Below are 22,632 nucleotides of genomic sequence, written 5' to 3'. Positions count from 1 at the left end.
CGATTCCTTCTTCATGTAACTGATGGACGAGTTTGGAGGCAGCGACGTTGAGGATATAGTAGATTTTGACTGCACAACATTCCCACGTTACAAATAAACATTTCTGTCTCATCACATGCAGGCACAGACAAGCCAAATGATTAAAGTGTTCCGCGTCACGGCTTAGGCCCGGGTTCAATTTCCCACATGGCTACAGTTCTGGTGTCCCCAGGGGCGGTGTGGTAGCCTAGTGGTTATGGCGGTCATTCGGCACGCCGAAGACCAGAGTTCGATTACCCACTTGGGTACTATCTGTAAAAGCCCATTTCTGGTGTCCCCAGTCGTGAATACTGCTGAAATATTGCTAAATCCCAAATCACCAACTCACTCACTCACTTAGTTTTCAGACGTTATGCAAAGTGATGAAAGAGCTGAGTTATTAGACGGCAATGTTTTGAGTGTTTTCCTTCCGACCGGGTTCAAAACGAATTCATGGTGTCGGATGTATTCCGATCTGTGACATAACCTTACTCTTGAAATCATTCATTATGATTCACGAAGGGACAATTAGCTGTTCATTACAAGTCACGCCTACATCATCTGGTAACCACATTTCGACTTTTTGCTTGAAATAATCAATTATGTATTTTTTAACCAGATGCACAATTCTTGGAAGCATCATCAATAATGTCTTGTATTCTATTTTGTATTTCTATTTTGACACGTAAACCAATGTTCATTATACATAGTTATTTTTAAAATAAAATAACGAAAAAACATACACTAAACGCCAAAAGAAACGTTACCCTCCTTCCTTAATGACCGGGGTACCTATCTTCAGCTGGCGTTGTGTTGCGTGGACGTCCACTTCTTGGTCTGTCTACGGTGATCCCGGTCTGTCTGAAGCCCTGAATAAGTCTTATGACCGTGATACGGTGGCATCCGTGGGCGTTGGCAACAGCATTGTATGTCGATCCCATCTGCACCATCCCAATGGCTCTTTCTCTCTTTTCAGCTGTTAATGGTGGCATATTTCTCGTACTTGGGTATCATATCATGCATTGTAGGCTCTCTTTATACCTTACTCTACATGTGAAATGGATGTAAATACTGTTTGAATATTGCTGCGTTTTGGCGATTGATATTGCTATGTGTAAAATGGAAATGGAAAAATGTTACTTTGCAAGCAAAAATGTTAACAAAGATAATTTTAGATGCTCCTAAACATTTTTTCACAATATCAAAGACACATTATACTTGTTTTCACTAATGCAAATCAGCAGAAAATGTTTTAAAAGACTGAAATCATACAAATGATTATTTTACAATTTTACACACTCTACAACAGATGTTTCTTGTTTTAATAGTTGAAAAATGGTGACTTTAAATGGTTTATCATTGTCCCAAAGCAGAATTTTATTTCAACCTTTCTTTTGGACACCAAAATCACTATTATTGGTTTATTTTGGCATGGACGAATATAGGACAATTTTAACTCTTCTGAAAAAGATGCTTTTCACCCTAATATGAATGCATTTGAGAATTATTTTTTCGTGATTTCTGTGTTGTTAAGCTTTCTTGTAAACTAAAACCTTCTAAAATATCTTTGATAGTTTTTCAGTAATTCATAAAGGTAGGAGGGTAACGTTTCTTTTGGCGTCTAGTGTATTTCCCAGGTTAGATAAGGGCCCATTCTTGCCCACAATATCTGCACAATTACGAATTGTGCATAATTGCTACGGGGGAGTCGGCTTTATGGTGCTATTAGCAATAGTTCAGCTATATCACGGCAGGGTACACCAGAATTGGGTTTCACACATTATACATCGAACCCGGGCATAATCACTAAACGAACCCACCGCCCGTCGCAAATGGTTTGAAGTGAGAACTAAATGTATTGCTCATGTTAACGATTGCATGATTGGGATTTATCACATCACTAATTGTGTCGGGAAGGAAAATATGTCGAAAATAAATTTCGAAGATTTTATTCAGCCTTAGAACATGAGCAAGTCTTTGATCCAAGCTGATTTTTATTGGAGATAGCATAAACGTTACAAACATATAATTATATGAATATCTTTTGGGTTCAAGGGCATGCTCATACTGATAATTTCACTTTGAGTTTGAAAAATCAATCTTTTCCTCTCATTTTTACCATATTTGGCAGAAATCCAAAACATGCAAGTGTTTAAGGAAGAAAAATGGCACGTTGTCAGGCAACTGAGCCTGATATCATGGTGCATGATATTTTCATGTGAATATTTAACTTTTCTATAATGTGAAGTACATTTCAAGTGGGGCAGAAAGGACCCTTACCCTACCTTCTCCTTCCCTATATTCCCGTTAGCAAATACACAAAACGTTGAACGCCATTGATTAAACACGAAGTTATAAAGATCAGCTCCCGATCGAGTTTGGAATCAACAGCTATCAAATATGTCACGTGTAAGGCGATTAATGTAGCATCAAAACTGGCTACGAGAATATCCGTTCTATTTTTCAAACATTTTCCACAATTGAATGTTCTGTCAAAGTTTCTTTGTCGTTTAAAGCCACACTGAGCAAAATTCCAGCTATATGACGGCGGTCTGAAAATAATCGAGTCTGGACAATACAGTGATCAGCAGCATGAGCATCAATATACGCAGTTGTGATACTATGCCGTGTGCCAACAAAGTCATCGAGTGTGACCACCGGATCCTGTCAGTCGCCTCTTACGACAACCATGGGTTGCTGAAGATCAATTCTTATCTGGATCTTCACGGCTGTAAAGATTGAGGGATACCTCAACCATGCAAAATGATAATACTATTATCTTGTGCAACGTCTGTACAATTCAAAGAATCCCTCATCTATATTTGCACTGAGAGCACACATATTAACCTGTAATGGTGTCGGAACTGACTCAAGCCGGGATCACATGCATATTTGTGATCGTGCAACCGTTGGGGCAACCATTGGGGCAGGATGCGCTAACCTTTCCTTGTATCGTCACTATTTCATCACGATTCGTCAACACATGAGACAAAATCGAAGAATGGATTGTGTTTTTAATCAAAGTTTATTATGATTAAGGTAATAGCGTTTTCTCTTTTATTTAATCTCCATCTACTAGCACGAAAATAAAATTGGCCCACCAGATAGCAAGATGTATTAAATTGATATCTTTCGAAATCTTGGACTGTTTATGTGGTGCATTTTCAATATAGAAACACACCAAAACGACCAGCAGACTAAAGCTTTCAAGTCTGTCCAAATGGGTTTTTGAAAACTAAAGATTCCACACCTTCCAAAGATATCATACCCGTGAAAGTCCAGGTTAGAATATTGATCTTCAGTAACCCATGCTTGTCGTAAGAGGCGACTAACGGGATCGGGTGGTCAGGCTTGCTGTCTTGGTTGACACATGTCATCAATTCCCAATTGCGCAGATAGATGCTCATGCTGTTGATTACAGGATTGCCTGGTCCAGACTCGATTATTTACAAACCGCCGCCATAGAGCTGGAATATTGCTGAATGCGGCGTAAAACTAAACTCACTCACTCACTCACTCACTCACTCCAAAGATATCAAATACATCTTGCTTTACATGTGTTCTGACCTGTTCTAAATTTTGACACCAGAGAGCACTGTTTTACTGTCGACAAACACACTTTGTCGTTTTCTATTTCGATTCAGTTATTGGCTTATTCTTGTCAATACACGTCAATACAAAACGCAAAAGTGTGAAGTTCGAATTATTCCAGCTAAGTGACGTCTGTCTGTAAATGATCGATTCGAGACCAAACAATACAATGATCGAGTCGAGACCAAACAATACAATGATTGACATCGTGAGCATCAATCTTCGCATTTGGAATACGATGATATGCTTAAAACAAATCAGCGAGTCTGACCACGCTATCCCGTTAGTCGCCTCTTACGACAAGCATGGGTTACGTAAGAACAGTTCCACATCGAATCTTCACGGGTCCTCTTGACATTGACAAGTGGGTTGGTTCATCAACTGATTACTGGCATGATTCAGTCTTAATATCCCATACTGCAGTCATAAATATCTGTGTGTAGTTCATATATCAATTTTGTAAAACTATTGTGGATTCTTTACGAAAAAAGAGTCTATCGTAGGAAGTACGTCATTATATTGTACGGAATTGAGCCCTTTGCATTCGACGGATGAAAAATTGAAGACAATTTCACCATTCTAATCAATCTTATTAAAATCTAAAATAGCACATTAAGTCGATTAGAAAGAAATATATTCTGTTCCCATGTCTTAATGTTATATTAATGTGAAATGAAATGAAATTCTCCAGGAAAACGTTACTCTCCAATTGCAGTGCAAGTGTTATGGAGTCTCGGATCCGGTTGATATGTGACCTCCTGATATGAGGTCTCGAAACATGATCAATGTATGAGCTTCAGAACTGGGGTCTCGAAACTGATTTATGAGCGGGGACACAAACAGGGCCTCGTGACTGATCGATGAATGAGGTGCACAACTGTTCATTCTATGTTTGATTTACCGTAGAAGTGTACCATGCATAAGATACACAACTGTTTTTACATTGCTCAATGGCTGAAAGGGGAGATCTCCACACTGCACAGTGTCTAACATATACAATTAGAATCTTGGGAAGGTACAAATAGATTCACGAATGGGACATCTTCACTGTACAAATCTTTACACAATAATCTTGACAAGAGAAACAACTGGGATGTCAACACTGAACAACGTATTACAGAAACAGTTTTGAGTTTGACAACGTGAGCATAGAAGAAACACAAATAGGATGACAACACTTTTCAACTTACTATAGACACAAAGGATCTTTACAATGTACTCATAGAAGCGACGGTACAACGTATAATAGACCTACTTTGGACATTGTACAGCGTTTGGGAGAACGATTTAGGATGCCGATACTCTAAAACGTATATATAATTTATCAGAGACATAGAAATATGATAATATCAAAGACAGAGATATTTTTAAAATATAAACGGTATGGCCCCATGTCTTACAATGTTCCGTGTCAACCTTTGATCAACCTCTGTGTCTTGGCTGTCTCTCACACTGACAGCATGGCTCGTTCATGACATCAGTCGCTGATTTGTCGAACGTTCTCTCAGTGTTATTTTCCACTGTATTGTGTCAGCTGATATGAGGGACTGCTGGTATGACTTTGTTTGATGGGTTACTTCAGAAACTTTACGTCCTGCCAGGTAAAGGTGGGAGGAAAACCCGTATGACAGTAACATCAATGTCATTCTGTCGTCGTCAAAGCTTACTACTATCGTTCCTGAAATATTGCCATAGATCCTCTTTGTTTTGTATTGTTCATACGTGAAACGCTATAATTATAATGGATATTTAGGCATTTGAAACATAAAGTAAAGGTTACAGTTACACAGTCTTAGATTTAAATAATGGTAACTTTGGGGCTACAGTCTTATCGTATGGTAATCAAATGAAATTTCAATCAAATATTATTTCTCACGATATGGCTGAAATATTGCCGATGTGACTTTAAATATTAACTCACTCACTCAATCTAATATTAAACACGTACAATATTTTAAGGTATTTAAGTATATTGCGATCCCGAGTTGAACCACGCACTTGCTCCAGTGTACTCAGGCTTCGTGATTTTACCAACAATTCGGGTGGTTGGTCTTTGATAGGTACAGTACCTGTACAGTGATATAGCTTTTGAATTTCTATTTACGGCTTTGTACTGTGAAATGATTTTTGTTCATTCGTTATTTTCAGGCTGCTTGCAGATTAGCCTAGTGGTTAAAGCGTTCGCTCGTCACGCCGAAGACCTGTGTTTAATCCCCCACATAGGTACAATGTGCAAAGCCCATTTCTGGTGTCCCCCGCCGTGATATTGCTGGAATATTGCTAAGGGCGGCGTAAAACCATTCTCACTCACTCACGTGAAAAACCTTAAACTCATTTATTCAGTCTTCATTTATCTATAAAACATGTCGAAAAATATTGTGTTGTAAAATCCCAAGGTAGATTTGTCTTCCTGGTTTTACAATTACCAAGATATCAGAAGCGACAAGTTGTCATGGAAACGTACGAAATTACAGTATCAATAGTGATTCCCACCCATTTAACAACATCATCAACATACCTAAGCAGGCAATATTACCACTGATCCACGGAAAGCTCTCAACATTTGCTAAATGAATCTGCTTTGACTTGTGAAGATCGTTATCGGGTCATTAAAGCGACTAGAACGTTAATTACACGTGATTAAAGGGATTGCCATTTGTGGTTACACCAAAAATCATTTGCGACTGACTTGTGACTGATAACAGAAAATTCCATAAGTTCTATTGCGACCTGATTATTAAACCGCTCTCATTGGTCTCAGAGATCCCAAACGGGTCTCAATAGAGTCGCTTCTAGTTTACGAGTCTATATGCGAGTGTCCTACGACACAAATGCGACCCTCTTGCAACCATTACACATCGACTTGCTACTTCATTGAGAGTGTTGTACGAGCACTGTGGCGATTGTTGCGACCATCGGCGATCGCTGCGAGTGTATGCGACCGAGTTGCAACTCAATCAGAATTAGTAGGAGCAATACTTAGCGACTGAAAGACTCCTAAAACTTTGAGATCGATGATGCAACCGAATGGAGAGTCTGTTACGATCAATGAGACCGAATTAAGAGTGCAATGAGACATGTGCGACCGATGGAGAGTAATTGCGACCAAAGAGACCATGTTTGAGACTATGGATACGGCGTTGAGAATAATTTGCGAGACAGCGACTGATGGCGAGCAGAGGCCAATTTTCGGTCGTAACTCGGTCGCAAGCCCGCATTTCCAGGCCAAAAACATGTGGGAAGACCTTGAAGGCCAGATGTGTCGTTGTGTCATAAGGTGACACTAGACGTGTAGGTGAATGAAAAGATTACTTGAATATGACAGCATACATTTTGTAATTCATAATGATAGGCACAACCAATCACGTATCTGTGTAATTTTCGTGTATCTATATTTTCCAAAACACTTTCCATTACCATCAGAATTAGTGAGTTTGGTTTTACGAAGCATCTAGCAATGTTCCAGCAATATCATGGGGACACCAGAGATGGGCTTGACATATTGTATCCATGTGGGGAATCGAACCCGGATCTTCGGCGTGATGATAGAACGCTTTAACCACTGTCAACTTGAAAGTGAACTTACATTGTTGATGAATTGCTTTTTGGGGGGAAAAGTTTAAGCAAGTCCATTGCGGTTAAACATATGCTTACTTTCTTGCTTAACGCCTTATACACTCAAGGCCAAAAGAAAGTGGCCTGTGCTAAAAATCTGAATAAAAATCAACACAAACAAAAAATTTATTTCAAATTTATTTCTGTTGATAGTAAGGCCACTTGCTAAACATCAGGAGGTTATTACAACATCAAACATGAAGTAATGTTTAAGCAACATTTAATTAAATGACACTGGTATCAAAAGGCAAAGTGACATGTTTTCAGTTGTCTTTAACAATATCTGTGAACTCCAGATTAAAACACATTTGTCAACGTTTAGGTGTGCATTACTTAGTATCTTGTGTGTCCTCCTTCTGCATTGATACATGCAAGTATTCGCCGTCTCATTGACGTTGTGAGACGTCTGATGAAGGCATTTGGGATATTCTTCCATTCCTCATGAATGGCCTGTTCCAGTTGTCTCAGGTTTGCTGGGGGGTATAGTCTCATTCTGATTTTCCTGCCCAGAAAGTCCCAGAGATGCTCTGTTGGTGAGAGGTCAGGGGAACGAAACGGCCAAGGTAAAACGTTGATGTTATTGGTTCCCATGAGGTCTGTCACAATCCTAGCTGTGTGTGCAGGAGCATAGTCTTATTGAAATAATGTCCCTTGGTGTTGATTAACGAAAGGAAACAAAACTGGACGAATAACCTGGTCAGTGTATTGTTGTGCTGTCAGGTTGCCTTGAACTGTGACCAATTGTGTCATTTCGCCACAGATACCTCCCCAAACCATAACACTCCCACCACCATGAGCCTGAACCTCCATAACGCATGACGAGGCATGACGTTCACCACGACGGCGATACACACGTGCTCTACCGTCGTTATGGTATAAACAAAACCTACTCTCATCGCTGAATAGAACCCTACGCCAATCACGAAGCTGCCATCGTCGAACACGACGTGCCCAGATCAGCCTATTCAGGCGATGTTGACGTGTCAGCACTGTTCCACGGAATGGTCTGTGGGCTCGAATTCGTCGTCTAACTGTGTGTCTGCTGACAACTCGACCGAGTGCCGTTGATGCCGATTCCGAAACTGTCAGGAACCGATAAATGCCTCGTCTGGCTGACGTAGTGTCGCTTTTATCCTTCAAAAAACGTGTATTTCACGATTTGAACAAATTTCACGATTCTTTAGCTCGAAGTAAATTTTTCCTAATGATAACATTATTAGTGTGTTTTGGGGATTGTTAAACAAAAGAAAATATATTTCAACAATTTTGAATAAATTTCATAGATCAAAAATATAATGGGCCACTTTCTTTTGGCCTTGAGTGTATACCATCTGCATGATGGCGGTCTGTAGATAGTCTGGAACCAGTCAACAGATTATGCCTTTTTGTTAACTGGACTATTGGCTTTATGCAAAAGTGTTAAGTGGGAATGTTCATCCCTTGCCACCTCATGATTTTGTTTGTGTGATTTGTTTGTTTGCTGTACAAGTTGCTGTAATACAGATAGACGTTTGATGTCGACGGTGATTCGTTCACTCTTCTTGCGGTTACGTATTCATGGGATGGACAGTGAAAGTATATATTGTTCACGAGTCTAGTATGTATGATCATGACACATCGGTCATACGTGTTTGGACTTTGTGGTGTTTAGCCTTGATTAAGGTTTAAATATTAGTAACAGAAGCAAGCCTCGTGTATCACAATGTACGCATTTTTTTAAACACATAAAGTTCAGGTATTTCATATTACAAAACGAACAAATGAAAATATAATCTGACAAATTACAAAAGAATTCCGCTATTACAAAAGAAATGACATTGTTATTTTTCGTAATTTTACCCTTGGCTGAAGTCCAGAGGAAGATTTAAACTAAATCCTCAAGATCACAGTCTCTTCCGATATAGGAGACCAATAACATTTGCTTTCATAAAATTCCGCTCTAAGCAAAAAGAAAATATCACTACTTGAGACAGTTCTATTGTCTTTACAACATGCACCTAGAGAAAAAAGCTGTTGATTGTGCTAATAAGATTCCCTTTCGCCCTTACAAATTACTGTTGCTTTCGAACCTTGCTCCATTCGTACAACCCAGGGGGCAGGGCTTGTGTAGTACGCCAGGCATAAGCTCAAAATTGGCTCTCTTCAGCCAAATAATTTACGAAAGGTCGATTTTTTACAGGAAAGCATGGGACAATTAGTGCCTTCGGTAGAGTCACGCTCCTGCCTGGAGCCAGTGGATTTACGAATACAATTGGCTGAAAATCTAATAACGCTGAGCTCAAGGGTGCGCGGAAGTATGTCGAGGAAGCATGGAGACTCTTTTGGAATGTGTTCCTGTCAAATGTGGAGTCGAGGGCAGAATAAATATCCAATTCCGGACGCGTTGGTGCCTTTGAAGGAAGAGTATCGGAAGTAAACCAAGGTGTTAAGAAGGACAAAGCGTTCTTTGTTATGTGTCTCCTTGTGTAGACATTTGTCTGATCCTCCAGGGCGTTTTGTGTAATAAAAGTAAAAGTATTGAAATGTAGTCGTGAAAACTCCAATAACAATCACTGTTTAAGTTCAGAGCATGCTCATAGTCTCGATTGCTGAATATCAAATTGATCACACACTTGATGGCTACGGGGACTTTTCTGTGCTTCTTGCCTGTAGAATAGCATTGAGACATGAACAGTCGTAAAGCCTTTCAGTTCCATTTAACAAAATATCAGCATTCTGAAATCTACCAGCTATATTAGTCCATTGTACGATTCAGACTATATCACGAACATGTGTTTATGGATCACTATCAAATAGGGAGCTGACTGGGTGTTATCGAAGGAGAACGTTTCCTTCCACCGAGGGCACAGGTCAAAAACACATTCAAAAGGAAATCATATTTGAATGACAATACAAAACATAAAGGTAACTTGATGCAAGATCGTTTTGACAATATATGTGCAAATATTGCAGTTTTCAAATGAGAAATTATATATATTAAGCCCTTTCAGATAGACGCACTGGCGGATGGTCAAAGTGCACTTTGTGTGTCATGTTAGAGATTAACGGTTCTTGATAGCAAAAATAGCTACATAAGAAAATCCTTTGCAATGTCTTATTACGACCAACAATATAGTTTAACAATAGTCCGTAAAAAGAAATCCTTTACCATTTCTACAAATAGTACATCCAAGAGAGTACAAATAGTATAGCGAACAGTGAGCCTCCGTGAATGGTCTGCCTGGTCTACAACTTTTCCACAATTTAGAACCATTTTCCTTACTGTCTGCGGGGTCCATCGAACGTATAGATAAATCAATACCGAAAACCCCACCGACTCTCCTTCCCTTTCCATCACTCGAGATGCCGTAGGTAACATGTCGTTCCAACACAGTAAATCCCCTCAAAACATTTTCAAAACAAGTACAGCATTCTGGTTTAGTAGTATGACAATAGTTGTTCTTGGAACCTACACGTACATTATGATCTTCAGATGATTAGACAGATAAGCAGTAAGCCCTCATTTAAATATTTAGAATCTTGTATAAAATAATTGACGAAATCAACAATGACAACCTCTATTGTAGACATATCGTGTATGAGGCACTGGCACACGGGATGACTACATTGCGTCTCAAAATACAGTGTGGGAATTGATTGTAAATAACACAAGGTGCAACACAGTCCTTGATGATGGAAGCACAGACGGATGTTCCAAGTATTTTTTTAATAGCTTGACTTTGCACCTTACAGAGTGATTCTTCACTGATTATCTATATTGTAATTAAATTGGAAATATCTGATTACGTAACAAAGTATTATATAAATTAAGAGTAATACAACTTCTTTAACTGATTAGTTCATGGACTGATGTATTATGACCCACCAAGAAAGCCTGTCCTGTTCTGTCTAATAATGCTCTCGTTTTTTCAAGGACCTATATTGCTTTTGTCTTTAATGTTTTAAAGAATCAATACAAACAAGCTTCCAAGCTTACCCACTGTCCTGTCTCACACTCACAATGCGTAAATCCCTGTTTCCTCACCTTAATCAGTTTGCACGAATGCTGCTTGCAGTGGTGAGAAACTATATTCACTCAATCACCCACTCATCAAGCTGATCTTTATCTACTTAGGAGTTTCATGGTTTTAAAATGAGTTCCCTCAATGGCCCCAGCACAGGATTGAGTGTACGCTAACTCTATACTGTAATCAATGCCATCACTGCAAAGAAGAACCAGTCGGAATCAAAAGACTATAAGACACTCCTACCTCACCAGATCAATACTGAAATTCCAACACAGCAGATCTCCATGAGACACTAGCCCAGTGGAGGTGTGGATAGTATTTGTATGCACAACATATACACGTACATCATGATCTGAAGCATCTATCAAATAAGAAAGGGATGCTTCATTTAAAAACTTGAACACAGATAGAAAATACTGGTCTTCACCATCGACAACATCATCTATGACAACTTCTATAGGACTGGTTCTGGAACTATGAACTATTTCCTTAAGGGTAGCCTCCGAACATGTCTTCTTCACCTTTTTTCTCGGGTTCCTTTCTCATTCCTGTTTGACCCCACCCTGGTATTACTGGAATATTTCTAAAGGTGGCAACTGATTCACTCACCCATTCATTCACTCATATTCACTCACTCACCCACTCAGTTACTGAGGGTGGTTAGTATTCCTTTTTTCTGTTTTTGTTTTATCATCTTCTTAGACATAATGAGAAGATTTAAGCCACATCAAATTGTTTTCTGCCATTAATGTAACACAATGTTTGCCATCGATTCCTTGTTTTTGCCCGGTTTTAATTGGAAATCTGTCTTTGATGTCACCTGGTTTCTTCTATTTCCATTCCATTCTATTGTCAGTCCTTAAAGAATCGGGAACTGGATTATCTCGTCACAAGAAGGCAGCTGTTGCTGGAAACCATTTTAAATAAATAGTTTATTTTTAAGCGTTGAAGGATTGTCATTGTAAATAACACAAGGTGCAACACAGTCCTTGATGATGGAAGCACAGACGAATGTTCAAGGTATATTTGTATAACTTGACTACTTTGCACCCTGCAGAACGATTCGTCACTGATTATCTATATTGTAATTATATTGGAAGTATCTGATTACGTAACAAAGTATTATATTAATTAAGAGTAGTACAACTTCTTTAACAGATTAGTTCATGGTCTGGTGCATTATAACCCACAAAGAAAGCCTGTCCTGCTTTCTGCCACTAATGTAACACAGTATGTGCCATCAATTCCTTGTTTTTGTCATGTTTTAGTTGGAAATTCTGTCTTTGATGTCTCCTAGTTTCTTCTATTTCCATTCCATTCTATTGTCAGTCCTTAAAGAATCGGGAACTGGATTATCTCGTCACAAGAAGGCAGCTGTTGCTGGAAACCACTTTGAATAAATAGTTTATTTTTAAGCGTTGAAGGATTGTCATTGTTCTCGGCGATTAGATCTATTAAACTGGTTTTATGTTTTTTCACAAAGCCATTATGACTTTAAATGAGATCAAAACAAGTAAGAAGACCCTTGCCCTGATGACAATGATGACACAGTCCTTCCACTGTAAGAACAGGAGATCTCATTTGATTCATGGCAATTAATAGTAAAGGAAAGACTGGAGTGATGTGTTATTTCGAAATACCGGTGTAGTCGTGTTTCCACAATGCCCTTGATTTATAAGTCAGTCAGATATCTCATCATTATATTAACGCCAAGTGGAAGCGATCCTGGGTCAGACAAACTATTACCTAGTAATGTAACCATCTCTAACAATTTCGGAATAGGAGATAGTTACACTTCTATTCGCCGCACGTCACAGCCGTACATCGTATGGGAACGTCATTGATTTATATTTAAGTCATATATTAACATTATATAACGCCTAGTGTAACCGATCCTGGATCAGACGAACTATTACCTAGTAATGCAACCATCTATCACAACTTTAACGAATAGGACATACAATGTTGTTACACTTGTATTTACCACGTGTACGTCGTATGAGATTCTCTATCAATCACCGTTTATCTTTCAACTGATGAGTGTAGACTTATTCGAAACATTTCATCGATTTTGTATTTGGTATTTACAAGTTACAATACTTTTTACATGCAACTACATCATGTTTCATAGTCCAGTTTTGCCAAGTAACGACGAAGCGTGGCTCAACGTAATTCATTCAGATTCATGATCACTTCTACACTCAATCTTCACTTGGTCAAAGCGACGACGAAAATCATAGTTTTCAAGGATTGTTTCCCTTGCAAACAAAATAAATGTGGATTTAAATACAACCATAACTTCTATTTCAAGTTTCATGGAGTGTGTAAAGCATAAATGTGCAATGCTAGATGATGAAAACTGGTTTCAAAGTGTCTGGAATGATAAGACCTGTCCTAATGGAAATAAATTGAGAACATATAGAAATTTTAAAAGGGACAAAATACCAGAAAAGTATCTTTTCATTCCCATGACCAGGAATAAAAAAAAGTTTCTATCAAGACTAAGATGTTGTACTCTTCCACTCAAAATTGAAACAGCGATATGGCCGGCCTATCACACCACTTGAAGCCAGACAGTGTCCCTTCTGTAGAAACACCATAGAAGCTGAGACTCATTGCCTCATTGCCTGCCCAATGTAGTGACATCAGATGTGAACTTTTTAAGAACTGTTGTTTAGAATATATTTCTTCAAATCTCACATCAAAAGACATGTTGAATCCAGTAATGCTGTGCAAATACCAGTATCATTTAACAGATGTTTTTTCCAAAATGTTTGCAAGAAGAAATAACCTTATTTAGCCTCACTTAATACGTACTAAAAAGTATATAAAAAATGTATAAAACAACATCTTTTACAAACATTATTTTTGTATATTATTATTTTACCCCACTCTGGTATCATATTTGGACTTTATGTTGTGTGTGTGTGATACTGTAGTATGAATGGTTTCGATATCTTTATATTAAGGTATGTGAATGCTTGTAAACAAAAATGTTACTTATCGGGTAAAAGTGTATATGTTTTTATATTATATTTTTACTTATCGTACTATGTTAACCGTTTATGGTGGCCAATGCATTATCACTCTCTCTCTCTCTCTCTCTCTCTCTCTCTCTCTCTCTCTCTCTCTCTCTCTCTCTCTCTCTCTCTCTCTCTCGCTAATCGAATGTGGAGTAGACAATCCAGTGAGTAACACGGTGAACATCGATCCACGATGACATGTGTCAACCAAGTCAGCGAGCCTTATCCCATTAAACGCTTTTTAGATAAACATGGGTTGCTGAGAACCAATTCTAACCCGGATTTTTAATGATTCATTGCTAAGTATTTCCTGAAATGTGTTACTGATTTCATATAATGAGCGATAGAAATGACTTATGTTAACAAATTCCTGGAGTATGATATAAAGTCTAAACTATCATTGATATCTTTAAAGTTGTCATCACTAGTTTTCAGTGATCTATTCATGCATATTCACAGCTGTAATATGTTTCCTTTAACGTCCGATGTAATTTGTTTCATATATTCATATTCTGACTTTTACATTCACTCTTAAACACACGCATACAGCATAATGTGAGGCATTGTTTTATTTGTGCCTTATCCATTATAGTTTTTCGCAGTGAAATATATAGAAGAATAGATTCTTTACGAAATATTTGAAAATAAGCACGCACGCACGCACGCATATATGTTTTTAGCAAGGTCCTTTCCGCAATTACTATCAAGCACGTAGTCCGTGAACGAAATACGCTGGGCGTTCCCATTCCAATATGTATTCCACCCAATACCGGTCGCTATGACCGAAACTTTATAAAAGTACTTGCTATGTAACAAAAACCAGTGCAATAAAAAATTTTCTTTAAATACTAGTCGTCTGTGCAATGGATTCCATCGCATATATCATTTGGCTCCAGCGGTGAAAATGCATTAATGTACGAATATTCAATTTCCTGCCTATAATTATGTGTTACACGAAGCAAAAAATAATCCCCCATCCCCTCTCCCACAACAGCCACGATAGATGGATATACAATGTTCCTTCAGTAAAGTGTCAGATTCAATTGAATTCTATTGCCATTTTGGATGTTCGTGATGTCAGAGGAACCCGGTGTACATTGACTGAGGTAAAAACCGGAGGGCGGGATATCGTGAAACGGCTTTATATTGACATTGTGGATTCATAATATACATCATTCGTAAATCGTTATACATGACGGACCGAGTGGTGTACCGCTGATTCCGGCAGTAGTCCAGTTGTAGGTTTGATGTGTGAGGAGTAAGTGAGTGAGTTAAATTTAACGTCACATCGGCAATATTGCAGCCATATCGTGACGAATAAGAAATAAAGCCGTAATAATAAAGTCAAATTGTAAAACCTTGTCAACGAAGGACAGTCAAATAACTAGAGCATCACAGATATAGATATAAAACTAGTATGAAAAACTAAAAACTTTTAAACATAGAAGACAATACAATATAAAAATAGGCTACATATTGCCAACAACTGAAGGTAGATCACCATACTGGGGACCATGGGAACTTACAGTACATTTCCTTCCTGCATGGGCCCCAGCTGGATTTACATCATTCCTTCAGCTATTAGCAATTTAGAATTGATGTGTGAGGAAAGTTTAAAGTGATACAGGTCCATGTGTGTCAGTTGGTTCCAGTCCACATTTGTGTGGAAGATTTCCGTGAATGCCATCAACATCGTTTTGCTGTCATTGTTTGCATTCAAGATAAAACATATCGACCAACTGAAAGATTTCCTTATACAATATAGAAAACATCCATTTACTTCAGATGAAGTATGTCTGAGTTCGAACATATTTCTTCAATAATCGTATGGTATACATGCAAAATCGATATCAATGTCTTGTACTAATCAACATACACGAAACTACGTACATGTATGTTCAGACGTAATGATTCTAAGTAGGAGTATGTATTATTTCTTGGTGAATTTCTTACTGGGAGAAATGAATCAAGCCACTGGTACGCGTTGTGGGATAAAATGTGAAACACCATTACTGCGCAGGCTTATCTCAGTATAGACAATATCTTGATCTTTGGAACATGGCATGTCACAGACTGCGATTAGTATTTTTCGATAATAATACAGTAACATATTTCTCTGTTCCTGTTTCAACAAGGCGTATTGATGATCTTTCTTCACGTTAATCGTAGGTTCGAATCTCAGACATCATATGGTCATTTGTGTTTCAGCGAAGATTGTTTGTACAAAATAATCAGTGAATGCATCTAATCTCGATCATTACTGGTTTTACTCTCACAATCCAAAATTCTAAAGTAACAAACATGCTTGGCAGATAGGTGCAAAAAATGCAACTCACTCACTCTTCATTATGTCACGCGAACATGCCATGGCTAACAGGTGTCAAGCTATGCGTTAATTCTGTATTGTGAAGTTTCAACATGTCGATGGAACTACGCCGGTAGAAGCCCACACCACTGTCAGGTATGTTGAAAAAGTTTCTTCGGAACCTTAACATCTATTAGCGCACAGATGGTCACTTAGCAAGATACCAGCACACCAACTTAATTAAAGAAACGTATTTTCAGTGTTGGAGATGGTGAACAGAATTAGAAGCAAGCCTTCAGAGCGTGAGATTCCAATCATAGCAGTCTTCTTTTTTAGGTTATTGAATAAAGCCAGGAGTCCGTTTTCACACATGGCTCGTCAGCAAGATTGAAGCAAAATAAAAACTTCGAGATGGGTTCTGTGTCTTGGAAGAAGATGCGAAGAACTTGACATGAAATCAATGAACATTTTAATAACGAATTTCAAAGGAAAGATTAATCAACTGTGTGTATATGTGTCATTTTGAGGAAGACAAATATTATAATTTGGTGAACCGCGATTCGGTGCGAAGTCTGTTTTGCATATGCTTGAATTCGATTCTGTTGATTGACTGGCTAGATTAATCTGGTTGCAGTATGGAAGCAGGTTCTAGGTCATTCGGTTCACATTTGAAATTTGTCAGGATGAAAGAATGCCATCGACTTGTTTTTTCTTGATCATTTGATTATTTTACAAATTGAAGTCGTGGCGTGGAGATGAAGCTATTTAAGATAGTTGCTTCTTTCACACCTGTGGGTGAGAAACCATTTCAGTTATTTGGTATCAAACACGGGTGAGATCGAATTCCAGGTCTGTGATTGGCTACGCAATGGCCTAAGGTAAAACAAGAAAACTTTGATACGAGTCTTCAACACGACAGGAGTACAGTACCATGTCTTCATAAAAGTTCAACACAAGTTTTAATGTACAATAAATCCATTTCTCCATAAAGATTAATACACACAGGCATCTTCGAAACCGTCGGAACAATACTGGCGAGTACACCCTTTACATACTGAATTTGGAAAAGACGGTATCCCACAGTTATTGAGGGTAGCAGTGCATTCAGAGTACATGCGGACACCTCCCATTCTGAGTTCAGTAACATCGCTTGAACCCCGTAGAATGAGAATAGTAGACTATTCAGGGTCCCACTTTCATTATTGTGACAACTTTCCCAACATATTTTATGTATTAAGGGATTTCATAAAAGACTCATTTTCAATAATGTAACAACTTTCCCAACAGATTTTATGTACAGGGATTTCGGGATTTCTTTAAAGATTTAACTGAAAAACTAACAACATAATAGTAATGTGTAAAATATAGAATATAAGATATAAGAATGCCCAGTCTGGCCTTTCACAAGAAACAGTTTCCCACGAAAGGGCAAGATACAGGTAAAAATTATGGGAGTGGACCATTGCCAAACTGTATTGAAATGGTAGGTTTCCCCTGCCCTACTGGTAACACCCGCCATTCACATGCAAGGACAAAAAGGATTACAGTCCGACGCCGAACAGTACCCCTGCCATGCGACGGCGGCCTGCGAACAAAATAGACAATCAAATGATCGATGAACCAGAAAATACAGTAAACGCATCTACCAAACCTGAATTGTTGGAATGTTTGAATTCCATGAATTTCCTATCCTGTTACCCGTGGATTACCATGTTCCGACGGACATTATAAAGAAAAAATGCAACTATACATCACAGAAGGTGTCTCCCATTTGTCAGACATTTCAATCCACAAATTATATGGTTGAGTGTACACAAAGGGCATAGAACAAGGTGGTAGCCTTTTATCAGATTATGACGGAGAACTTTCCTATGTTACATATACACAAACTGTACACAGCAAAAGAAGAACAAACTATTACAATTTATGACAATGTATTGTCAGCCACTTCCAAACAAACTGTAAATTCATCATGTGTCAACTGGCCATTGTTCAATACCAAATTATATATTACAAGCTCACAGCCGTTTGCAAATCTCAGTATGATTTGGCAGGTATCAGTATCTAAATAAAACATGTGTTGAGGAATACATCTTTCAAGAATGACCTAACGTTTTGCTTTGATATATTAATAAGACCTAATTTTGATATTTTACTTTTAAACTATATTAATTGATTTATAACGTATTTTTATTATTACGTGGTTTTAAAGGTCAAGATTTTTCCTATAAAAGGGGAGGAGGATGGAGAGGAGGAGGAAGACGGAGAAGAAGATAACATATATAACAGTATTCAAGGCGACAATATTTCATGGATCGACCTGTTTATCACTGTCTACGCCATGCTATGACTCCGAGGTCTATCCATGGTACATCCTGAAATATGTAGAGTACGTCTTGGAAAGTGATAAATATATCATACGAGCCCATAAAAAGCCTGAAACGTACACAAGCCAGCAAACATGATCTTGCCTTTTTTAATGGAATCATTTAAATCTTCATTTGATACAAATGGTACATCCTGAAATATTTAGAGAACGTCTTGGAAAGTGATAAATATATTATACGAGCCAATAGAAAGCCTGAAACGTACACAAGCCAGCAAACATGATCTTGCCTTTTTTAATTGAACCCATTTAAATCTTCATTTGACACAAATGTGATTAACAAGATTCAGGAAAACATCCTCAACAAGGTGTCCTATAAACTGGGGTATTCTACCGGGAAAACAGCCCGTCTGACTCTGATTCAATCTCCTATACATCCATGGGGCCTGCATAGTGCATCTGGCACAGGCAGCCGTCGTGCGACGATTCGTCACATTTTACACAGTCGATTCAATATATTGTGCATGCTTTTCAACATATTCATTTTTGACGAGTCCATGCATCTAATTAAACATCTGTGATAGAATGGTTGAAAATATCCTAAAACGCATATGTGTAATATTAATTCGATTTGCGTTGTTATCCTTTGTTTACATAGGTTATACAACTCCCCTTCGGAGAATACAGTCACGGTCTCTCTCTCTCTCTCTCTCTCTCTCTCTCTCTCTCTCTCTCTCTCTCTCTCTCTCTCTCTCTCTCTCTCTCTCTCTCTCTCTCTCTCTCTCTCTCTCTCTCTCTCTCTCTCTCTCTCTCTGTAATGTCAAAACTTTCCTAATTATGTTTAGTTTATACCGTCCGAACTCATCGACGTTTCATCCATGATTGCCTGGAAGCTTAGCTTGAAACATATTCTACACAAATATGGTTGCCAGCTTAAACATATTCTACACCAAAACATACTGAGATTGTTTTCGTATTAAGAAATCCTTATCGCAAACCAAGAGCTTCGCCTTGATTAATTTTCATATCCGATCCCTCTGATTAAATGATCCAACTGAAATGTCATTGCATATTTTTGGCTTTCTGTGATGTCATAATGTGATTTTATCACAACAAAAGCATCAGTTGAAGTAATTAATCATCTCTTTTTCTGGTCACAGATGTCGTGAGAAGACTTATTTTGGCGTGTTAGTTATCGAGGGTATTAAATCGCAGTCAGAATAATGGGTTTGATGGCTAAAAAAGGAAGGAAATGAAAATGTCGTTTCTGTGAGATCATATTAAGTAAAATATCAAACATTTGTTAAAAACCGTATTCTTTAGTTTATCATGAACATCACATCACATGCTTTTTCGCATGCGATTCTTTTCTCCCTTATCCTTTGCTTACCACGGCATTTCTCAACCATTAAAATGACTCTCCTTGAAGACTGTTCAGCGGAGATCCTGTTTCAAACTAGCAGCTTCGTACAAGCTACACTACGATACATAATTATAACCCTTAAACAACTAAATACGTTGACCACTAACAGAACTATGTGCATGATGATACATCTGATAATAATGTTCATTAAACATATTTTTGCAAGTGGAATTGGTCGAAAATGTCTCTCAAACACATCCTGTGGAGGATGTCCAGAAGCAACCCAAGAATTGCCACAAGAGCAGTGCGCACGTGTCACATGTCGGTATTTAATATGCATAGGTTACAAACTTCAATTATTTCCTCTGCCAATATAGTACGAAGACGATGATGAGATGACCAGAGATGGCAAAATAATGGCATGCATAACTCCGGTATGTCATTTAAAGACATTGGTCGGGAAGTGAATGTCCACTGCACAGTCGTTTGGTCAGAAAATACAGGGAAACCAATGAGGTGAAGGATCTTTTGCTACGACCCAGGATGATGTCACATCGTGAAGACAGGGCACTATTGAGGCTCACTCGACGACAACCATTCTCCGGGTCTCTACGAGAAGAGTCCAGAATACACCTGAGGAGAACAGGTACAACTCGAGAAGGGTCAGCAAACGTCCTGTGCTGAGAGATCATCACCAACACCCACGTTTGTCTCGATGTTTACCACGGTAACGCTGGAATCTAAAGAATTCAATGGTCTGATGAAAGCCGATTCCTTCTTCATGTAACTGATTGACGAGTTTGGAGGCAGCGACGTGGAGGATATAGTAGATTTTGACTGCACAACATTCCCAGGTTACAAATAAACATTTCTGTCTCATCACATGCAGGCACACACAAGCCAAATGATTAAAGTGTTCTGCGTCACGGCTTAGGCCCGGGTTCGATTTCCCACATGGCTACAGTTCTGGTGTCCCCAGGGGCGGTGTGGTAGCCTAGTGGTTATGGCGTTCACTCGTCACGCCGAAGACCAGAGTTCGATTCCCCACTTGGGTACTATCTGTAAAAGCCCATTTCTGGTGTCCCCAGTCGTGAATACTGCTGAAATATTGCTAAATCCCAAATCACCAACTCACTCACTCACTTATTTTTCAGACGTTATGCAAAGTGATGAAAGAGCTGAGTTATTAGACGGCAATGTTTTGTGTGTTTTCCTTCCGACCGGGTTCAAAACGAATTTATGGTGTCGGATGTATTCCGATCTGTGACATAACCTTACTCTTGAAATTCTTCATTATGATTCACGAAGGGACAATTAGCTGTTCATTACACGTCACGCCTACATCATCTGGTAACCACATTTCGATCCTTGTATTTTTTGCAACTTTTTGCTTGAAATAATCAATTATGTATTTGTCAACCAGATGCACAATTCTTTGAAGCATCAACAATAATGTCTTGTATTCTATTTTGTATTTCTATTTTGACACGTAAACCAATGTTCATTATACATAGTTATTTTAAATATAAAATAACGAAAAAACATACACTAAACGCCAAAAAAACGTTACCCTCCTTCCTTAATGACGCAGGTACCTATCTTCAGCTGTCGTTGTGATGCGTGGACGTCCACTTCTTGGTCTGTCTACGGTGATCCCAGTCTGTCTGAAGCCCTGAATAAGTCTTATGACCGTGATACGGTGGCATCCGTGGGCGTTGGCAACATCATTGTATGTCGACCCCATCTGCACCATCCCAATGGCTCTTTCTCTCTTTTCAGCTGTTAATCGTGGCATATTTCTCGTACTTGGGTATCATATCATGCATTCTAGGCTCTCTTTATACCTTACTCTACATGGGAAATGGATGTAAATACTATTTGAATATTGCTGCGTTTTGGCGATTGATATTGCTTTGTGTAAAATGGAAATGGAAAAATGTTACTTTGCAAGCAAAAATGTTAACAAAGATAATTGTAGATGCTCCTAAACATTTTTTCACAATATCAAAGACACGTTATACTTGTTTTCACTAATGCAAATTAGCAGAAAATGTTTTAAAAGACTGAAATCATACGAATGATTATTTTACAATTTTACACACTCTACAACAGATGTTTTTTGTTTTAATAGTTGAAAAATGGTGACTTTAAATGGTTTATCATTGTCCCAAAGCAGAATTTTATTTCAACCTTTCTTTTGGACACCAAAATCACTATTATTGGTTTATTTCGGCATGGACGAATATAGGACATTTTAACTCTTCTGAAAAAGATGCTTTTCACCCTTATATGAATGCATTTGAGAATTATTTTTTCGTGATTTCTGTGTTGTTAAGCTTTCTTGTAAACTAAAACCTTTTAAAATATCTTTGATAGTTTTTCAG

General features: G+C 38.3%; 1 protein-coding gene across 1 annotated transcript in view; it reads left to right on the top strand.

Annotated features, from left to right (window-relative positions):
- The first annotated feature begins 6,686 nt into the window (after positions 1-6,686).
- Positions 6,687-22,632, top strand: part of LOC124282938 (neuronal acetylcholine receptor subunit beta-3-like) — a 77,890-nt gene continuing 61,944 nt past the window's right edge. Inside the window, exons 1-2 of the mRNA XM_046718991.1 lie at positions 6,687-6,886; positions 7,684-7,787. Coding sequence (XP_046574947.1) covers positions 6,687-6,886; positions 7,684-7,787 — 304 coding nt within the window. The remainder of the gene's footprint in view (positions 6,887-7,683; positions 7,788-22,632) is intronic.

Source organism: Haliotis rubra, unplaced genomic scaffold (assembly GCF_003918875.1).
Source record: "Haliotis rubra isolate DU_JTF1 unplaced genomic scaffold, ASM391887v1 Scf307, whole genome shotgun sequence".
NCBI classification, from domain to species: domain Eukaryota; kingdom Metazoa; phylum Mollusca; class Gastropoda; order Lepetellida; family Haliotidae; genus Haliotis; species Haliotis rubra.
Note: the sequence above shows the minus strand (reverse complement) of the source record. Positions and strands in the feature narration are given on the sequence as shown.